Genomic DNA, 16,996 nt, shown 5'->3' with positions numbered 1-16,996 from the left:
CACATGCTGTTCTTCCCACCCATCCCAAATAAGTAAAGGATAGCAAGAAGCAACAAATGGAAGGAGATACTGAACTATATGTACGTGGTGTTCCTAGAACACACCAAGAAAAGAAGCTGAACTATTTTGTCCCCTGCTTACCTCAAGGGGATCAGGAACAGAGGGGTCTAGAGATGCCAAGTACAACTGGAAGCATGACAAGACTTCCACGGAGAGAGATTTTTTAAAAAATAAATAAATAAAAATCAAGCCATAAGTGGAAGAACATACAAGATAGCAAATGGTACTGAGTCATGTATTATCTATGCTCAAAGTAATATTCAAATTCAAAAAGCCAACACATTTTTAAAAAGAAGAAACATTTACTCAACGCAGTTTTAGCCTAGGGAACTAACTGCTACACGGTCGCAAGCAGGAGAAAAGTTGGGCAGATTTCTAGAAAGATTAGGCATTCTTATGGGGTAAAAGACATTATGACTTGGAATAAAATGTAACACATCATGCTCAAAGGCATTCGCTATTAAGACATTTTCCCTGTGGACATGCTATTCTTATATACTTTTCTACTTGAGTTACTTACATATACTGAAGCATCAAGTGACAGAGGTTTTTGGACTTAGTGGGTTAGTCTGATCTGGTATGGAAGTTACTTGTTTTTAAACCCATGCCTTTATAAGCTAGCAGAGTTCTGATAGAGATGCAGTGATAATACTTAGTACATCACATATTCAAGGTATGTACAAACAAGCTTCAGCTGCCAAGCAGCAAGGTGGTATGATCCGAAAACAGGATGAGTGACTCAAGGCCACATTAAGTCAGAAAAGCCAGGATGCTTACAATTCCTGTGCCATGTCCACTAGCTCATGATCTCTCTAACTTGGCTATTAACAGAATATCTATTCTGCCCATTACTGTCTCAATGGGCAGCTACAGAACCATCAGTAGGCTACATGCAACATGCTTTGAAATACAGCCTTTGGAAGTCACAGTATCCATAGGCCTGATATCTTTAGCAAGGTAACAGAACCCTGCCTACTGGGATGTAGAGCCTATAAACTATACCAGTGGTTTTCAAACCTTTTTTCTGGCGACCCAGTTGAAGAAAATTGTTGATGCCCGCGACCCAGTGGAGCTGGTGATGAGGGGCTTGGGGGGCGGGGGTGGTCTCACGGCTGGGCAGGGGAATAGGGTGCAGGCAATGGGGGGTTTGGAGTGCAGTAAGGGGCTCTGGGTTTAGGACAGAGCTCAGGGCTTGGTCAGGGGATTGGGGTGCGGGCTTTACCTCAGGCGGCTCCTGGTCAGCAGCACAGCAGGGATACTAAGGCAGGCTTCCTGCCTGTCCTGGCACCGCGGACCACACCGTGCCCTGGAAGCAGCCAGCAGCAGGTCCAGCTCCTAGGCCGAGGTTCACAAGCAGCTCCATATGTCTCTTGCCCACAGGCACCCCCCCTCCCCCAGCTCCCATTGGCCAGTTCCTGACCAACGGAAGCGCAAAGCTGGTGCTCAGGGTGGGGGCAATGTGCAGAGCCCTGTGGCCCCCTGCCTAGGAGCTGGGCCTGCTGCTGGCCGCTTCTGGGGCACAGCACAGTGTCAGAACAGGTAGGAACTAGCCTGCCTTAGCCAGGCAGCACCGTCAACAGGACTTTTAGTGGCCCGGTCAGTGGTGCTGAGACCTGCAGTTTGAAAACCACTGAACTATGCTGTTCAGAAGATTAACATTTTTAGTTAGCATTGGGATACTTCTACATTAGTACTGCTAGATAGCCATGGTCAAGTTACAAAGTTTATGTCCACTGTTATTCATACTTGTGGCTCAACTGCACAACTTCAGAACACGAAGTCAGGTGTTTGAATACACTAGGATAAACCTTTTGCAACATGCTGGCAAGATTAGTCCAATTGCTATTAATTTGGCTAGTGCTGCTTGTTATCCACTTCATGTACTTTTACTGTTACTTAATATGCAATTAAGACAAGAGTATGTTGTGTTTTACAGTAGAGACTTTGAACGTAGAGCAGACAAAGCAAAGTTTCTCCATCATATTAAAAACACTGATTCAGTGGACTACAGAGACATTGCTAGATGCTTATGTAATTTGCATGAAGGTAGATCACATAAAACAAAAAGCTCTCTCCACAGCTCATGTCAGAAGTCTCTCCTCATCCTGCCTTCAACAAGTTTCCTAGAAAGAACATCCCAGCCTTAAAAATAATCTCCCTTTCAGGAATTCAATATGATTTAAGATTAGACTATTTTTAGCTTGCCAAAGGAAAAACCCCTGTTTTGATGAGCATCAGGACCAGATATAATGTAGCTAGGGCCCTACCAAATTCAGGGCCCACTTTGGTCAATCTCATGCTCACTGGATTTTAAAAATTGTAAATTTCATGATTTCAGATATTTAAATCTGAAATTTCACGGTGTTGTAATTGTAGGGGTCCTGACTCAAAAAAGGAGTTGTGGAGAGGTCTCAAGGTTATTGTAGGGAGGTTGTGGTACTGCAACCCTTACTTCTGCACTGCTGCTGGCAGCGGTGCTGTCTTCAGAGCTGGGCAGCCAGAGAGCAGCAGCTGGGAGCTCAGTTCTGAAGGCAGAGCCGCTGCCAGCAGCAGCACAGAAGGAAGGATGGCATGGTATTGCCACCCTTACTTCTGTGCTGCTCCTTCAGAGCTGGGCCCTCGGTCAGCAGCTGCAGCCCTTCGGCCACCCAGCTCTGAAGGCAAAGCAGAAGTAAGGGTGGCAATACTGTGATCTCCCCCTTCCCCCCCGCAAAATAATCTTATGACCACTCACCCACCCCGCAATCCCCTTTTGGGTCAGGACCCTCAGTTTGAGAAACACTGGTCTCCCATGTGAAATCTGTATAGTATAGGGTTAGGGTAGAAGCACACAAAAGACCAGATTCCACAGTCCATGACGTGTTTTTCAAGGCCTTGAATTCGGTAGGGCGTTAAACATAGCAAACATCACACAATACAAGGGTTCTTGATATGAAACGCAAATCACACCCTCCCAGAAGACTGCTGAAGTCTAACCAACAGCCATTCATGTAATTTTCTGACCAACACCTTCATTTGTCTGAAATATTCACATTGATGGCCTTAGGTTCTCACTAGTCTTTGTACAGTGAAACACTCCATTTGGTTAGTAAGAATCCTAGATACTTATTAGCTTGTCATCTTAGTCAAAATGTCAGCAGCCTTCACTACACTAGAGAAACTAGGACCCATAATCCAACACCAGTGCAGCTCTACTGGTGGCAGCAATGGTGAAGGCTGTAGCACAGACAGTATTTAGACAGTTCTGCCACCATGTTATCCAAACACTAAGATCTATAATCCACCAAACAGCTTTGTGTAGTTTTCCTATCTATGATCCCTATATAGCCCCATTACTACTAGGTCAGAGTGCTATGCAATCTTTAACCTCACAACATCCCTGCAAGGTAGGGAAGCATTATTTCCATATTACAGAAGAGGAACCAAGAAGGATACTACTGTGGCTTGCTCAAGTTCAGGAAGTCTGTGGCACAGCAGGGAAATGAACCCAGATCTCCTGTGTCAAACGTCAGTGCCTTAACTACTGGACAATCCTGCTTAGAACCATGGGATGTGTCTGCACAAAAGAGCTTAAAAGCTTTCATGCCTTTTGCCATAAGTAAATAAGTGGGCTGTAAAGCACAAACAGCATGTAGTGGTTAAAAAATGCAGGGAACAGTTTAGTTAACTGAAACATTGCTATATTTTGTGACTCATAGTTGTTGGAATCAGGAGGCCCCCATAATAAAAATCCAAAACGGAATGAAGCAAGCTGCTATGCACAAAGCAGAATGACTCAGTCAGAATGAGCAATCCTGTTACTGGGAAACAATCAGCCTTGAGCTACTAACGTTCTGTTCTTCTCTTTACACTTTCAGGCTTTTCAAGGTAGCTTGGCCTATGCAGGCCCTATACTTCCTCAGATTTAGCACCCAAGAGAGGTGCAAGATTAATGGCTCAACTCTTGAGCTTTAACAACCTACAATGTAAGTTATTTATCCTGAAGAAACTTGAAGCAAAGGCTAGCTAGGCTTTATGCTCCATCAGAAGCAGATTAAGGAAACCTTTAACCTGAAGAAAAAGAGCTGTGAAAATGCAGTTCCAGTCTACTACTGTGAATGCAGTTACCACTGTTGTGTGTGACAAGCCTGAACCTAGAGCTGCGTGTTCTGTAAAGATTTTACAATCCTCGCCTCCCCCCACCGCCCAGCTACAGTACAGATGTGTTTATTCTAGTCTCCAACAGGTACCGTGACAATAGGCTCGGTTTGAAGGAACACTTAGGCCTGGGTCTATACCTGAAATTTAGATTGACATAGCTATGTCACTCAGAGGTGTGAAAAAACTCACTCACACACACACTCACTCAAGCCCACCTCACCCCCGATTTAGACATGGCTAGGATGATAGAAGAATTCTTCCATCAACCTATCCACCGATGCTCAGAGAGGTGGATTACCTACATCAACAGAAGAACTGCTTCTGTTGATGTGGGAAGCACCTATGCTATGAGCACGATAACAGCATAACTGCATCACTGCCACAATAGCGTTCACAGCGTAAACATAGCCTTACTCTGTTAAATCACATGAGTTTTGTGGGTCAGTCACATGTCAGTTTCTGTACAGCAGTGCTCAACAGGAACCAGATCCTTCTCAAATCTTCAGACCCAACACATGGCTAGAGACTCACCATCCCTTACAGTTAACAGCAAGTTACTTGGCAGAGATACTCCAACTAATCCCTCTACAATTCAATACAACTACACCCAACAGTGAACACAGCTGAATGGATCCAGAAAAGTGCTGGAATTCAAAGGTGGGGAACATAATGGAATGTTCTTAGTCCTTCATATCTACTTATAGATTGTTAAGGCCAGAAAGGCCCATTAGACTAGATCTAAATTCTCTTGTCTGTGTTAAACAGGAAATTAATCTGTATTAAGCCTAATGCTTTAGTCAGTCTCAAATTAACTTCCAGTAAAGCATTCATTCTAGATTTGATGCGATCAGGAGGGGGGAAAATCCACCACTTACTTTGGTGATTTATTAACTGTTGCAACACTCTTACTGAACTTTTCCTAGTGGTCACTGCCAGCTCCAGTGGGGGAGGGATGGGGTGTACCTTAGCTTTGTATTACTGTTTTAGACTTTTCAGTTTAGCCACTTTCCATGGTCTGGAAGGGCACAAGGCCCCACTGGGCAAACTTAACTCTGCATTTAAATGTCCTTGTTTTTGAAAAGTGATCTCAGTATACCCTATGCTCCCCTGCCTCCTCCCACTTCTCCTGGCTCCTTCTTGCCCATTACCCCTGCCAAATACTGTACTGGTGTGTTTTAGCCCCTTCACAATCTTGTCATCCGTCTCTACTTTCCCAGCACAGCCTGGTTCTTCCCCAGATCTGAGCCTAATATATTGGGGGAAAGGCTCTACACAAACATCTGCAGCAAAGGTGGATCAGAGAGGTGTGAAGTGATCCCCTTCATTTCATTGAGATGTCTGACCACAACACCCAAGACTACAGACCAACAATAGCTCAGAGGTGTGAACTGCTTCACTTGTCTCAGTAGGTGTTCACATCCCCTCACTGGGGCATTAGTACCCCAGCTAACACATGGAGGAAGGAGAAGGGCTAAGACCACCAGATTTCCAACTCACAGATGGGGGTCCCTACCCTTCCCAGGGCTACAGGTCACCATTTATCCTATTCCCCTCCACCCCCACCACCCACTGTGAAACACATCCCCCTCTAGCCCACAATCAGCAGCCTGAGAGTTTCAGAGTAACAGCCGTGTTAGTCTGTATTCGTAAAAAGAAAAAAGAAAAGGAGTACTTGTGGCACCTTAGAGACTAACCAGTTTATTTGAGCATGAGCTTTCGTGAGCTACAGCTCACTTGTAGCTCACAAAAGCTCATGCTCAAATAAACTGGTTAGTCTCTAAGGTGCCACAAGTACTCCTTTTCTTTTTAGGTCTGAGAGTGTCATTTCCACACCACCAGCCAGCCAGGCCAGGCTAAAGGGATCAGGGAGGGAAAATGTGGTGCTGACAGGCACTCCTAACCGCCCGCAACCCACTTGCAGCTTCATACCCTACTCCTCCCCCCCAACTTCCCCATCCTGAGGGCACCCCAACACACACACCCCTCTTATAGCAGACCGAAAATGAAGACACCACCATTCAGTACACTAATTCCCTCCATTTCTCTAGGAAGAAACTAGCAGCTTTCAACTCACTCTCAATTCCAGGCTCCAAACCAGTGGTTCTCAACCCACAGGCTGCTTGGCAGCCTAATCAGCACACAGCTGCAACCCATTAGACATCCTCAGGGCCATACAGGTAGTATTGTGTGGATGCAGCCTAACCCAGATAGCTGCATATGCAGCCCACAATGGTACATAGGTTGGGAACCACCCCTCTAAACCCTAATCTCAGCAGTTTCTTGCCATCACCTGAGTAAGAGGAAACATATCTGCAGAAGCTACAAGTTCAAAACTTGCCAGAAGATGTGTTCCTCCTCTTTCTAGGAGAAAAAAGACACACAAGTGTCATTAAGGCTGTTATTGTATCCTACTATTATGGACACTACCATGGACTTTCCTAAAGCAAGCACATGCCAATACACATTTCTGTCATAAAGCTAATGGGCTAACTTGTATTCTCACTGGCTGACTTCAGAGAACTCCTCTCCTCAGGGAAGCTGTGTAAAACATCTCTGCTAAAATTCTGAGCCCAGCCTCCTGCCATGAAAAACTGACATAGAGGATAGCCAAGCTTCTCTGTGCTGCACCCTCACTACACCTTTGAAATTGTAGTCTTAAAGCAAGTCTGTAAGCAGGACAGGAATTCTGTTCAGATCCTATGTGGTCCTCATCACCATAACAAAGGTACAGCTATCACCACCCAGCATAACCAGAAACCCCAAAGTACTTCTATTAGTGCAGCATTAGCAGAGAAAGGTTGAAGTCTTTGCATATTTCCAGTCCTGCTACCACCTATCTTTAAGGAAGACATTATGGGCTGCCAGCCATGGACACACGTGCTAGTCCTTACTAGCAAGATGTCCCTCCACCAAAGGAGGAGGATAGCAGGTCGCAGCAGTTTGTCAAAGCAAACGGGCTCTTGTCTGATGTAGGTCAGCGCTTTTCAAACGAGGGTGTGCGTACCTGTAGGGGTACATGAGCTCTACATCGGTGGTACGAGAGAAAAATCCTGCAATGGCAGATACCACATTTTATTGAGTAGGACTTGGAAATCTAATCATAGGTATATTATGACCGTATCTCAGATAGGTAAACTTCATTGTTTGGAAAGGGATACGCTAAAAGTTTGAAAACCACTGTTGTAGGTGATCAGAGCAGCATTTGAAGCATAGTTTGATCTGGCTGCCTTACCCAACAGCTGCCAGAAAGGAAAAGGTCAAGACTTGGTAGATGAATGCAATACCCACCAAGTCACTCCAGTGATGTGCAACAGCCCCTTTGTAAAACAAGTTGGTAGCTTCAGTCCAGTTCCTAGTAGCCAATAAGAAGTTTGGCTGGATGAGGAATGTGGCACCCTGGTGGGAGCCCATGGTATTGGAAAAGCTTGCACTGCCCTTACCCTGGCTGTACCTACTCCAGCTAAGAGGAGCTCAGTCTCCATGGCTCCCAAGCCAGTACCCTTCCCCAGCACAAATTGCACATGGATGAAAATGCATGAAAGCTGAAGAGTAACTATTTCCTCGGTATGTATGATACTTACACAGCACTGCTTTTCACCAGCCATCACCTAATCTGGTCTGCTGTTCACTGCCCAAACCATTTTGTGTATATTTAGTAGCCTACTAAATTGGTTTGAGCTGTGATTTCCAAGTAATGAGTGAGGTTCCTGAATATTAATAAGCTTTATCTGACTAAGCAGCCCAAGACCCAGCAGCATCTAGAGGAGAACAGCCCTAGGAAGAATCCAGGAAAACGTTCCCTCTGAGTAGCAATATATCTACAGGAATGAGTCACAAGCAACCCCCAACTGCCACCGATGCAGGAATTCAGAATTGCCTAAAGCATTACATGGTAAAGCAGATTGCTCTTGAAGCCCAGTACAAGTGTGACAGTGACTGAAAGAGGAAGAGGATTAATTCACAGATCTGAGTTAAGCAAAATGAGGTTGCTTAGTAAGCCAATTACTTTCTGGTTAGAGTTGGTATTATCAGATCAGACAATGCCACCCTACAGGCCATAAAGCAGCTGACAAACTAATACTCAAGCCCCCAAACTTTCCTGGCAAGTACCTAATGTGGCCCTCTAAGCAGTTCATGAGCTGCACTTGGTTTATGGTGAGGGAACAGACAGCAGCTGCCCTTACAAATACGGATGCCTAAACCCAGCAAGAGATAGTTTCTGTAGTAAGAGGAGGCCCTGAAACAAACTCTTGTATCAGAGCCCCAGTCTGAGGCCTGAAGCCTGAACCAAAGTACTTCCAGGCAGTATTAAGCAAAGCTGGGCTGTGAGCCAGAGGCAGGTCCCACTCACAGAAGTTGGCAAGAAAAGGTTGTTAGAAGCACATGCACACACACAAGTGCTAATGAGAGGAACTTGGGCCAAGACAGCATCAGAACACTCCACAGACATAACAAGAAACAGGCAGGTGCATCTTAAAGACAGGGTCAAAAGGACAACATGGATAGATTCGTTTGAACTACAATGAGTAATCTGTCCTGCAACTGTATAAAAGTAGGTCCGGGAGCGCACATCTTTGTCCAGTCTAGGGGGCAGTGGAGTGTCCCGCCACTGACTGAGCTGTGTCCATTGCCAGGGAGCACAAATTCGTAGTATGCCCTGTAGAGTCTACAGGAAACTATTACTGTGCTTCGTTTGACAATAAACCTGGCTCGGGTTCCTTCATACCTTACTAGAGTCTGTGGTTTTTGCGGGTTCTCTCGGGGTCTGCTGTGTTAGCTATCTGCACAGAGCTGGGGCAGCACGCAGAGGGAACACACATGCAGCTGACTTATCAAACAAGAGCAGAGCACCACACCAGTAGCTACTGACAACAGTTTCAGGACAAGGGGTGACCACCACTGGAGTTTCAGGGACAATACCCTGGTTTTAAGTCCAGCTCAATAAGTCTTCAGAGCAGGCAGGAGGGAAAAGAGTACTGGGATTTCTCTCTCACTTGAGGGTGCCATGTTTCATATAACCAGCCTGTGGACAGAGGATGTCCATTTGAAGCACTACTTCCAGGGATAAAGAGCTTTCTGCTTCTCTCTGCTCTAGACTGCTGCCTGGAGATGTGGGAAAATAGATTCTCAATATCCTACCCCTCTTTAGCCTCCGATTTTGATGTTTTCTCCCTCCACTGCTGCTCATAAGTTTTCCAACCACCAGTGTTAAGTGAACAGTTGAGTTTCATTGCTGCTTTTAGGGTTCTCAGTAACAGTCAAGTCTTTCATTTCTCACTGCTGTTGCTTGACAAAGCTCTGAGAAGCAGAAAGAGGTACTAACATCTCATGAAAATGAGTTACATTCCATCCCCCTTGGAAGATTAAAAGCTAGAAAGTTAGTTTTAGGGTTTAAGTGAAAGCTTAGACTTCAGAAAACTGATGGTTTTGGCCCCCCGACTCACCAGGGAAAGTGTCCTATTGCCATTGCTAAGTGAACAAGCATATTTTGGAGTCCTGGGTCCCAGCATGCTTTTAGATTAATTGCTCTCCTGCTGGGATCAAGATGAAATGCTGCTTACTGGGATCTATAGTCTCTGTTGGTCACCTGTCTGTGTTAAAGAGAAAGGAAGCTGCAGGCTGTACAGTACAAGTCTTTCTGATGCATTTAGCACCCTGAACTATTCTTTGTTCATCCTTAGTCTAAGAGGGAAGAGATGTTTTTTCATTCCAACACCAACGCACCACATTTCCAGTCATTTACTTCTCAACAACTCATGCTGCAAGCCATCCATAACCCCAGGGGTCCATTATCTTTTATAACAGAGAAATTCTAAATGTGCCATTCTGGGCATCCCTGGGCAGAGAGGTTTCCTGATCTTTTTCAACGGAGATCTCCTCAACCGCCCTGAAAGGAAACTTTGACAAACTGTGGCTCCAAGAAACTGACAACACTGAGGTACTAGTTACCAGTGATGGAGCCCTTACAACACAAGAGAAGCAATGTTGCCTTCTACCAAAGCAACATACACAAAAAATTAGAGAAAGGGCAGTTTGGTAGCATCATACCAGATGAGAGACCAGACTGCTAACAAAGCTTGCAGGGACAAGTAATGTTGCTCCTGCTAATTGATCAGAATGGCATCAGCTCTACTTCTTAAGGAGCCCAAGTAAACCTTTTCTAATAAGAGGCTGTGGCTTAGTCTACATTTTAAACTTATATCGGCATAGTTATATCAGCCAAGAGTGTGCAAAACCCACCCACTCCATCAATACAGCTATGCCAACAACCCCCCCAGAGTAGATGCATCTAGGCTAACAGAAGAGTGTTTCTTTCTGATGGCATAGCTAATGTCATTTAGGGAGGTGGCATTCCTACACAAGCAAAAAAAACTTCTACTGGTGCATGCTACATTAGGGGCCTATGCCAGCATAGCTATGCCAACACAGACTCTTCAGTGTAAACACAGCCTGTAACTACACAGAATGTGCGCTCAATAAGAAGGGCCCCTAATATCCCAGACTTTTGGAATGCAAAAAGCATTCAGGTTTCCCTACCTGGAAAGGTTCCAAGTTCTGATTTTGGGCAGCCGAAGGGTAAAGTTTGACAGCAGTCTATGGTGCAGAGGGGATAAGAGCGGAGATCAAAAAGCCTACAGCTTAAAATAGGAAAGAGATCAGAGAAGATTAGCTTCCAAGTGGGGAGAGAAGCCAACTACATTGCCTGATAAACAGACAGTGGGTTTCCTGCAATTGTACAGAATTCAAAAGCCCAGAGAAAGGAAATGGGAATGCAGTGGACGAGCTGTGTGAAAAGGGCCCCATTTTCAACCTCAGAACAACACTTTACAGTTACCAGAGCTACATAATGCCTCAGCCCAGTAGGCTTTACAGAAAGAAGCTGCAATCCATGAGCCAACTAATTCATGCTTACATCAATAATGCAGATACTTTTGGGGAAGGGATACTCCTGATCTGCCTATGAGGCCTTTGCTCACTTTAACCTGTCATGTTAGATTACACCACACCACCTTCAAGAAAGCTCTACATATCCTGATTTAATTCCCATTTCACTCAAGGACTTTGAGCTGCATAACTGATGCTAAGATGACTCATAACAGTTTTGTTGCCATGACAGGTGTTTCCGATGGATCACCAATAACCAGCTGGTACCCCACAGAAACAGTGCTTTAGCATTTGAAGAGAGGTGTCAAATATCCTCATCACTAGGTAAGAGCAGAGTCTATGTGCATTCTGGAGAACAGACTACAGATATTAGCATTTAGCTCTCAATATCTTTGACTCACCACTATGCAGTTCTGAGGGGGAGCACCACAGCTGTTTAACAGCTGCCCAGCAACCCTCTCTACACAAGAAAGAAATAATTCTATCCAACAGGAACTGCAGGAGATTTTTAGGGAGCCAGACTAGAATTTACACAGGATGCACAAGATAATAGCTCATTTACAAAAGGAAAAGTGGCCTGCAAAGCATAGCAAAGGGTCAGAAGATTACAGTAACCACAGGACCTTGGTTGTATCCTTCCCTTGAGCATAATGCCTCTTACCATACTCAGTATCACAGCGGAGCAATGGGTTGTACGCTGACATAGGAGAAGAACCACCCACACCAGTTCCTGCAGTACTTGTTTTCTCCTTGGGAGTCTCCCACCAAGTGCTGACCCAGCCAGGTACTGGTTAGCGCAACATTTGTTAGTCCAAGCACAAGGCATTTGTAGCTACAAGCCAAACTCCCACCCGCCCCAAACCAAGGATAGAAAGATTCTTTTCCTCACAGCTTCTCCCAGGTCAGGGGTGAGCCAAGCAAGGAGCCATCAGACTTCCTGCTCTAAAGCAGTGGGTTGGGAAAAATGATGAAACAAGAAACCCTGATACAGGGTCTCTCCCTCACACCCCCTTCCCAAATACCGAGTCTATTTCCCCCCACCCATACACCACCCCTCTCTTGCACACGCCTGCGGAGATACAGGGTCTACTCCCCCCGACCAGAATACAAGTCCTCCCTCGTACCCACCCTCCCAGGCACAGGGTCTATGTTGTCGTCCCCCAGAAAAATACAGGGTATCACACCCACCCCAGATAGAGACGGGGGTCTATTCCCCGCAGCCCCTAGAGACGGGGGTCTGTTCCCCCCACTCTCTCCCCCCATGGTACCCCCTCCCAGATATCGAGGGGGGAGCTGTAGGGACCGAGCCCAACCCATACCAAGCCGGCGCCCGCCACAGGACACCGGACAAGGGGGAGCTCGCTGAGCCGGCCCCCAGGGCAGCACCTCGCTTCCAGGCGGGACAGGCTGTGACCCACGCCCCGAGGACTCCCGAGGGGGGTGCCCACCCCGCCCGGACCCACGCCCCCTATCCCGGCCCACAGGGCCCCTGAGATGAGGCACCCGCCCAGACAACGGGCCCCCACCCAGGGCAGCCCGGGGCAAGGGAGGGCCCCGCCGCGCCCCAGCAGCCGCTGCCCGGCCTCACCTGCCAGTGCCGCCTCGGCTCGCTCTCGCGCCCGCTCTCCGCCCAGTCCCCCAAAATGGCGGCTACTCCCCCGCCCTAAAGCACCCCCCCATTACTGCAGAGCCGCCGCCTCTGCGCATGCCCAACCCCCGCCCAGCAGCCTCTGCGCATGCGCCTCCAGGAGGGCGCGGGGGCGGGAAGGGAGAAGCGTGCAGATCGGGGAGGCGAAAACTTCATGTCCTAGAATGCACCGCGACAGCTTGATCACAGTAACGTCAGAGACCACTCGCACTCCATACAGGGATTTGTAGTCTCTCCGGCCAGACTGCCGCAATGGAGACCGTGGACCTCCAGGAGGGGGCGTTGCATGCTGGGCCTTGTAGTCCCTGAAGATGGACAGCGCCAGCGAGCTGAGTTCGAGCCCGAGGTTGGGGAAAAGAAATGTCCCCCAAATCCAGATGGTGAGGATGGGGCTGCGGCCACGAGGCTCTGTCAGGGCGGGATAGGAGGCACCCCCTTATTCCCAGAGCCCATGTCAGAGCCTGCGGGCCACAGTGAACATGGCACCAAGCAGCTCCGGACCCCAGTGAGCAGTGGGATGGGGCAGCAGGGGTCATATGGCATCTGTGACTGTCTCCAAGGGTCGGGGTGGGGAGCCCCAGCAGCTCAGCTGCTTTAATGCCACTCCCAAGCTTATAGGATCTCTCCCAGCCAAAGCCCTGCTGGCACTTACCTGACGGCTGGGAACCACACCAGCACTCTTTCTCATTGGGAAACTGAGGCACAGATTGGCAAAATGATTCACCCCATAATTCACCTTCCCCATCACCTCACTCTCCCCCCCCCCCCCATATTCACTAATCAAATTAAAAAGTGTGAGGTTAAAGAAAAGGAGTACTTGTGGCACCTTAGAGACTAACCAATTTATTTGAGCATAAGCTTTCTTGAGCTACAGCTCACTTCATTGGATCCGATGAAGTGAGCTGTAGCTCACGAAAGCTTATGCTCAAATAAATTGGTTAGTCTCTAAGGTGCCACAAGTACTCCTTTTCTTTTTGCGAATACAGACTAACACGGCTGTTACTCTGAAACCTGAGGTTAAAGAGGTTCTTTTTATTTGCCTTCTGGCTTTTGAGACTTTAATGTCTTGGGCGCACTTTTAGGTTTTGGTTCGCACTCATGAGGGCTTTAAAAAAATAAAGCTGAGATTCTCCCGTGGTCACTTGTCTCCAGAAGCTGGGGCTTCAAGTTTAAACACCAGCTATTGCAAGAGTTGGCAACTCTCCTCACTTCTTTGTCACCCTTCTGCCTCATTTGTCCAATCCAGAGCTTGGAAAAAGCCCTAAAATGTCCAAAGGGACCAGTTCAGCTCCCGCCTGCTGTATTTGCCACAGGACACACAGAAGAGAGAGGTATCAAAGGCAGGAAGCCAAGTTGAGCTGGAGCCAGCAGAACTGCAGTCACGTGGAGGAGAGAGGTGGGAGGTGTTAAGAGGCCCAGTCTGCACTTGGAAGGCTTTACAGGTACAGCTATACCTATAATATAATCATCAAGGTGCTCCTAGCATAGAAACAGGCACAGTTTATACTAGCAAAACTGCACTTTTGGCAGGATAGCTTATTCTCTCCCCACTCTGAGCCAAATAAGCCATCCCCCCAAAAGCAGAGTTTTGCTGGTAGAACCGCATCTGAACTAGGAGCTTTTTGCACACCCCTCACCCTGCTGGCTCAACAGCTATGCCAGCAGAAGTTTGTAGTGTAGAGCCTGCTGTATACTGCTGTATACATATTTTGAGAGGTGGGGGTTGCTACTGAAACCCATTTATTCCCATGCATACACAGCATATTGGGGTGTGGGGGGAGGCAGACTTATTCACCCATCCCATTCAATTCTACCAGAGTTGCATTAGCTTCCCTCTATTTAAGACAGGCATAAGAAAAAAAGAATAGATCAAGCACTCCAGTTTAGGTTTTAGTTCAGAGCGATGTCATGGCTTCTTTTCCCTAATGACCTTCATCAGGGCACACATTTGAAAATATACCATGCCCCTGCGGGTTGGGCCTCAGTGAGTATGAGAGTCTCTTTCTGTTGGAGGAGCAGCCGCACAGGACAGACACTGACTGTTCACTTGCCAGAGCCGGAAACATCTGGGAAGAGCTCATCGGGAAATGAATAGGATCAAGCGTTCTAGGCCTCAGCAGCAAGGGAAGCCTGCTGTGGGCCAGCCAGCCACATCAGCCCAAGACGCAGAAGGACAGAAGAGAAATAAAAACAAGAGGAGCCAGGATTCCAATAAAACTATGTTTATAAATAAAAACAAGGAGATTGGTTTTGTTTTTATAAAACCCAGCAGGCAGGGGGCGAAGCCAGGCCAATGCCAGGATGATGAGTTGGCTGGAAGGCAGGGAGGATGGTAGGTGGCAGCATGAGCTGGCAGGATGGCACACTGGGCAGGATAGTGGATATTAGGCTGGCACCAGGGTAGATATGAAGGATTATGCACACTAGATGCACTGGTCGCATGGTAGGGAGCTAGGAGAATAGACGACTGTAGAACAGCTGGTGCTGCGCTAGAGGGGCAGGAGAATGGCACAAATGGCAGGATAGCTGGTGCTGGGATGGCAGACAGGGCAGAATAGGGGGCAGTAGATGAGCTGGTGCCAGGTGTACGATATATTTCACCTGCTAAGAATAATAAAAACCACAACTCCAAGGAGTTTACACTGTTGCAGAGGAAGCTGTTGAACGGAAGCGAGAGGACCCAGGGAGGAAAGGGAAAGACTGTGGCAAAGCCCACCCTTGGCTGCGGTGGAGCTTAGCGTACCATGTACTGTCTCGTGCACTAGCCAGTTACCCAAGATTGCCTGATGCTGGTGTGACAGAGAGGCTGAAAGAGTAGGGCTCCGAGCGGCTCCAGGAGGCCGAGGGAGGAAAAGGGAACTTTTCTCTAATAGCTAAACAGACTGCAGTCCTCCAGAGGGACAGGGCCCAGGCCCTGCATACATGCCACTGGCAAGGGCTGCAGTGCCACGACACAGAAGGGGGCAGCATCTCAAGCAGGGACTGCCACAGCAGGCCCAAGGCTGTCACTCTCCAGTCTCCTTAGAGCCTGGTCCTGCCCCACCCCTCCCCTGTCCATGGAGAGGATGACGACAAAAAGGCAGCACAACGCACCCCTCTAGGACAACAGAGGGAGGCAGCAAATGCAGGAGAACCCCACAGCTGCCCCTTTCTCAGCTTCTTACCCCCTCCTCTTGCTCTGATTAGGCCTAATAGCTTCCGCACCTGGAGCCTGCTGCTAAGCACCAGTGTAGGAGAGTACAGCCAGTAGCTGAAGCCCCCACCTACACACAGCAGGCCTGGATGGAGCATGCTCTGTGGCCAAGGAATGGGGAGTCAGGCCCATTGTCATGCAGGGGGTGGGAGAGGCTGCCTAGACTAGAGGCACATTTTCAGAGCTAGATATCCGCCCTTGCAGCGCAGCGGGCGCAAACGGAACCCTCACATTCAGCCAAATCCACACCACGCAGCTCATGGGCACGAGCATTGAGTATTGACCGGTATTTCGGCCTCCTGACGCTGGCCTGTACCTCCTATGGGAGTTACTGACCCAACAGCACTCAGTCAGGAATAGAGCCTCATTAGTGTACTGCCTCCGACCCCAAGTGGGGCCTTGCCACAGGGGTACACTGGCTTTAATACTGTACAGAGAGTAACAGACCCTGGCCCAAGCCTGAGCATGTTGTGGTGGGATGGGGGAACAGGGAGTGGTACCCTCCCAGATGGGGCCTCATCTTCTCCACTCCCCAGAGGCACTGAAGCCCTGGGGCATTCAGTGGCTACATTTATTGATCTGAACACACAAAAGGCTGGAGCTGGGCACTGCTCCTCTCTCAGGGCTGTGGAGAGGACGGGGGGGCGTCTTCAGCTAGTGGGAAAGAAGCCATCTTCAGCACCGTATGTGCCCAGCACCCTTGGGGCTTCATGTCCTCCTCTGTTGGGCCAAGTTGCTATGCCATGCTCCAGCTCTCACCCCTGCGGGCGGCAAGCTCAGAGGAAGTCAAACACCCCGTAATTCTTTGCTGCTTGACAGAAGAAACACAAAAGGGTGAAAAGAAAGAGGAGACATTTAGGGCGGAAGGAGTGAGGGGGCAGCAGCAGCTACACACGGGCGAGCAGCACAGGCTCCAGGACGGATGCAGGTTAATGGGGTTAGAGATGGGGGTTAGGGGCTTGCACAAGCAGCAGCAACTTGCCTCTGCACACATGAGTCCGGAGGTGGGCTGGGCCGGGCCGGGCGGGGCTGGCAGGGCTCAGCAAGGCCTGCTGGCCCCCGCCTCCACG

The 16,996-nt window shown here is 48.2% G+C and overlaps 2 protein-coding genes across 6 annotated transcripts in view; both read right to left on the bottom strand.

The window, feature by feature from the left end:
- The window catches only part of AP2M1 (adaptor related protein complex 2 subunit mu 1), a 42,007-nt gene extending 29,252 nt beyond the window's left edge, over positions 1–12,755 (bottom strand). The window contains exon 1 of the mRNA XM_074963437.1: positions 12,674–12,755. The gene's annotated coding sequence lies outside the window, so the exon portion shown is untranslated. The remainder of the gene's footprint in view (positions 1–12,673) is intronic.
- A 2,221-nt stretch (positions 12,756–14,976) lies between these two features.
- DVL3 (dishevelled segment polarity protein 3) overlaps positions 14,977–16,996 on the bottom strand; it is a 44,378-nt gene continuing 42,358 nt past the window's right edge. For 4 of the 5 annotated variants that reach the window (XM_074963429.1, XM_074963433.1, XM_074963431.1 and 1 more), the window contains one exon: positions 14,977–16,734. In XM_074963429.1, coding sequence (XP_074819530.1) covers positions 16,703–16,734 — 32 coding nt within the window. In that variant the 3' untranslated portion in view covers positions 14,977–16,702. The remainder of the gene's footprint in view (positions 16,735–16,996) is intronic. The other variant, XM_074963436.1, reaches the window with a different exon arrangement.

Source organism: Natator depressus, chromosome 9 (genome assembly GCF_965152275.1).
Source record: "Natator depressus isolate rNatDep1 chromosome 9, rNatDep2.hap1, whole genome shotgun sequence".
NCBI lineage: Eukaryota > Metazoa > Chordata > Testudines > Cheloniidae > Natator > Natator depressus.
Note: the sequence above shows the minus strand (reverse complement) of the source record. Positions and strands in the feature narration are given on the sequence as shown.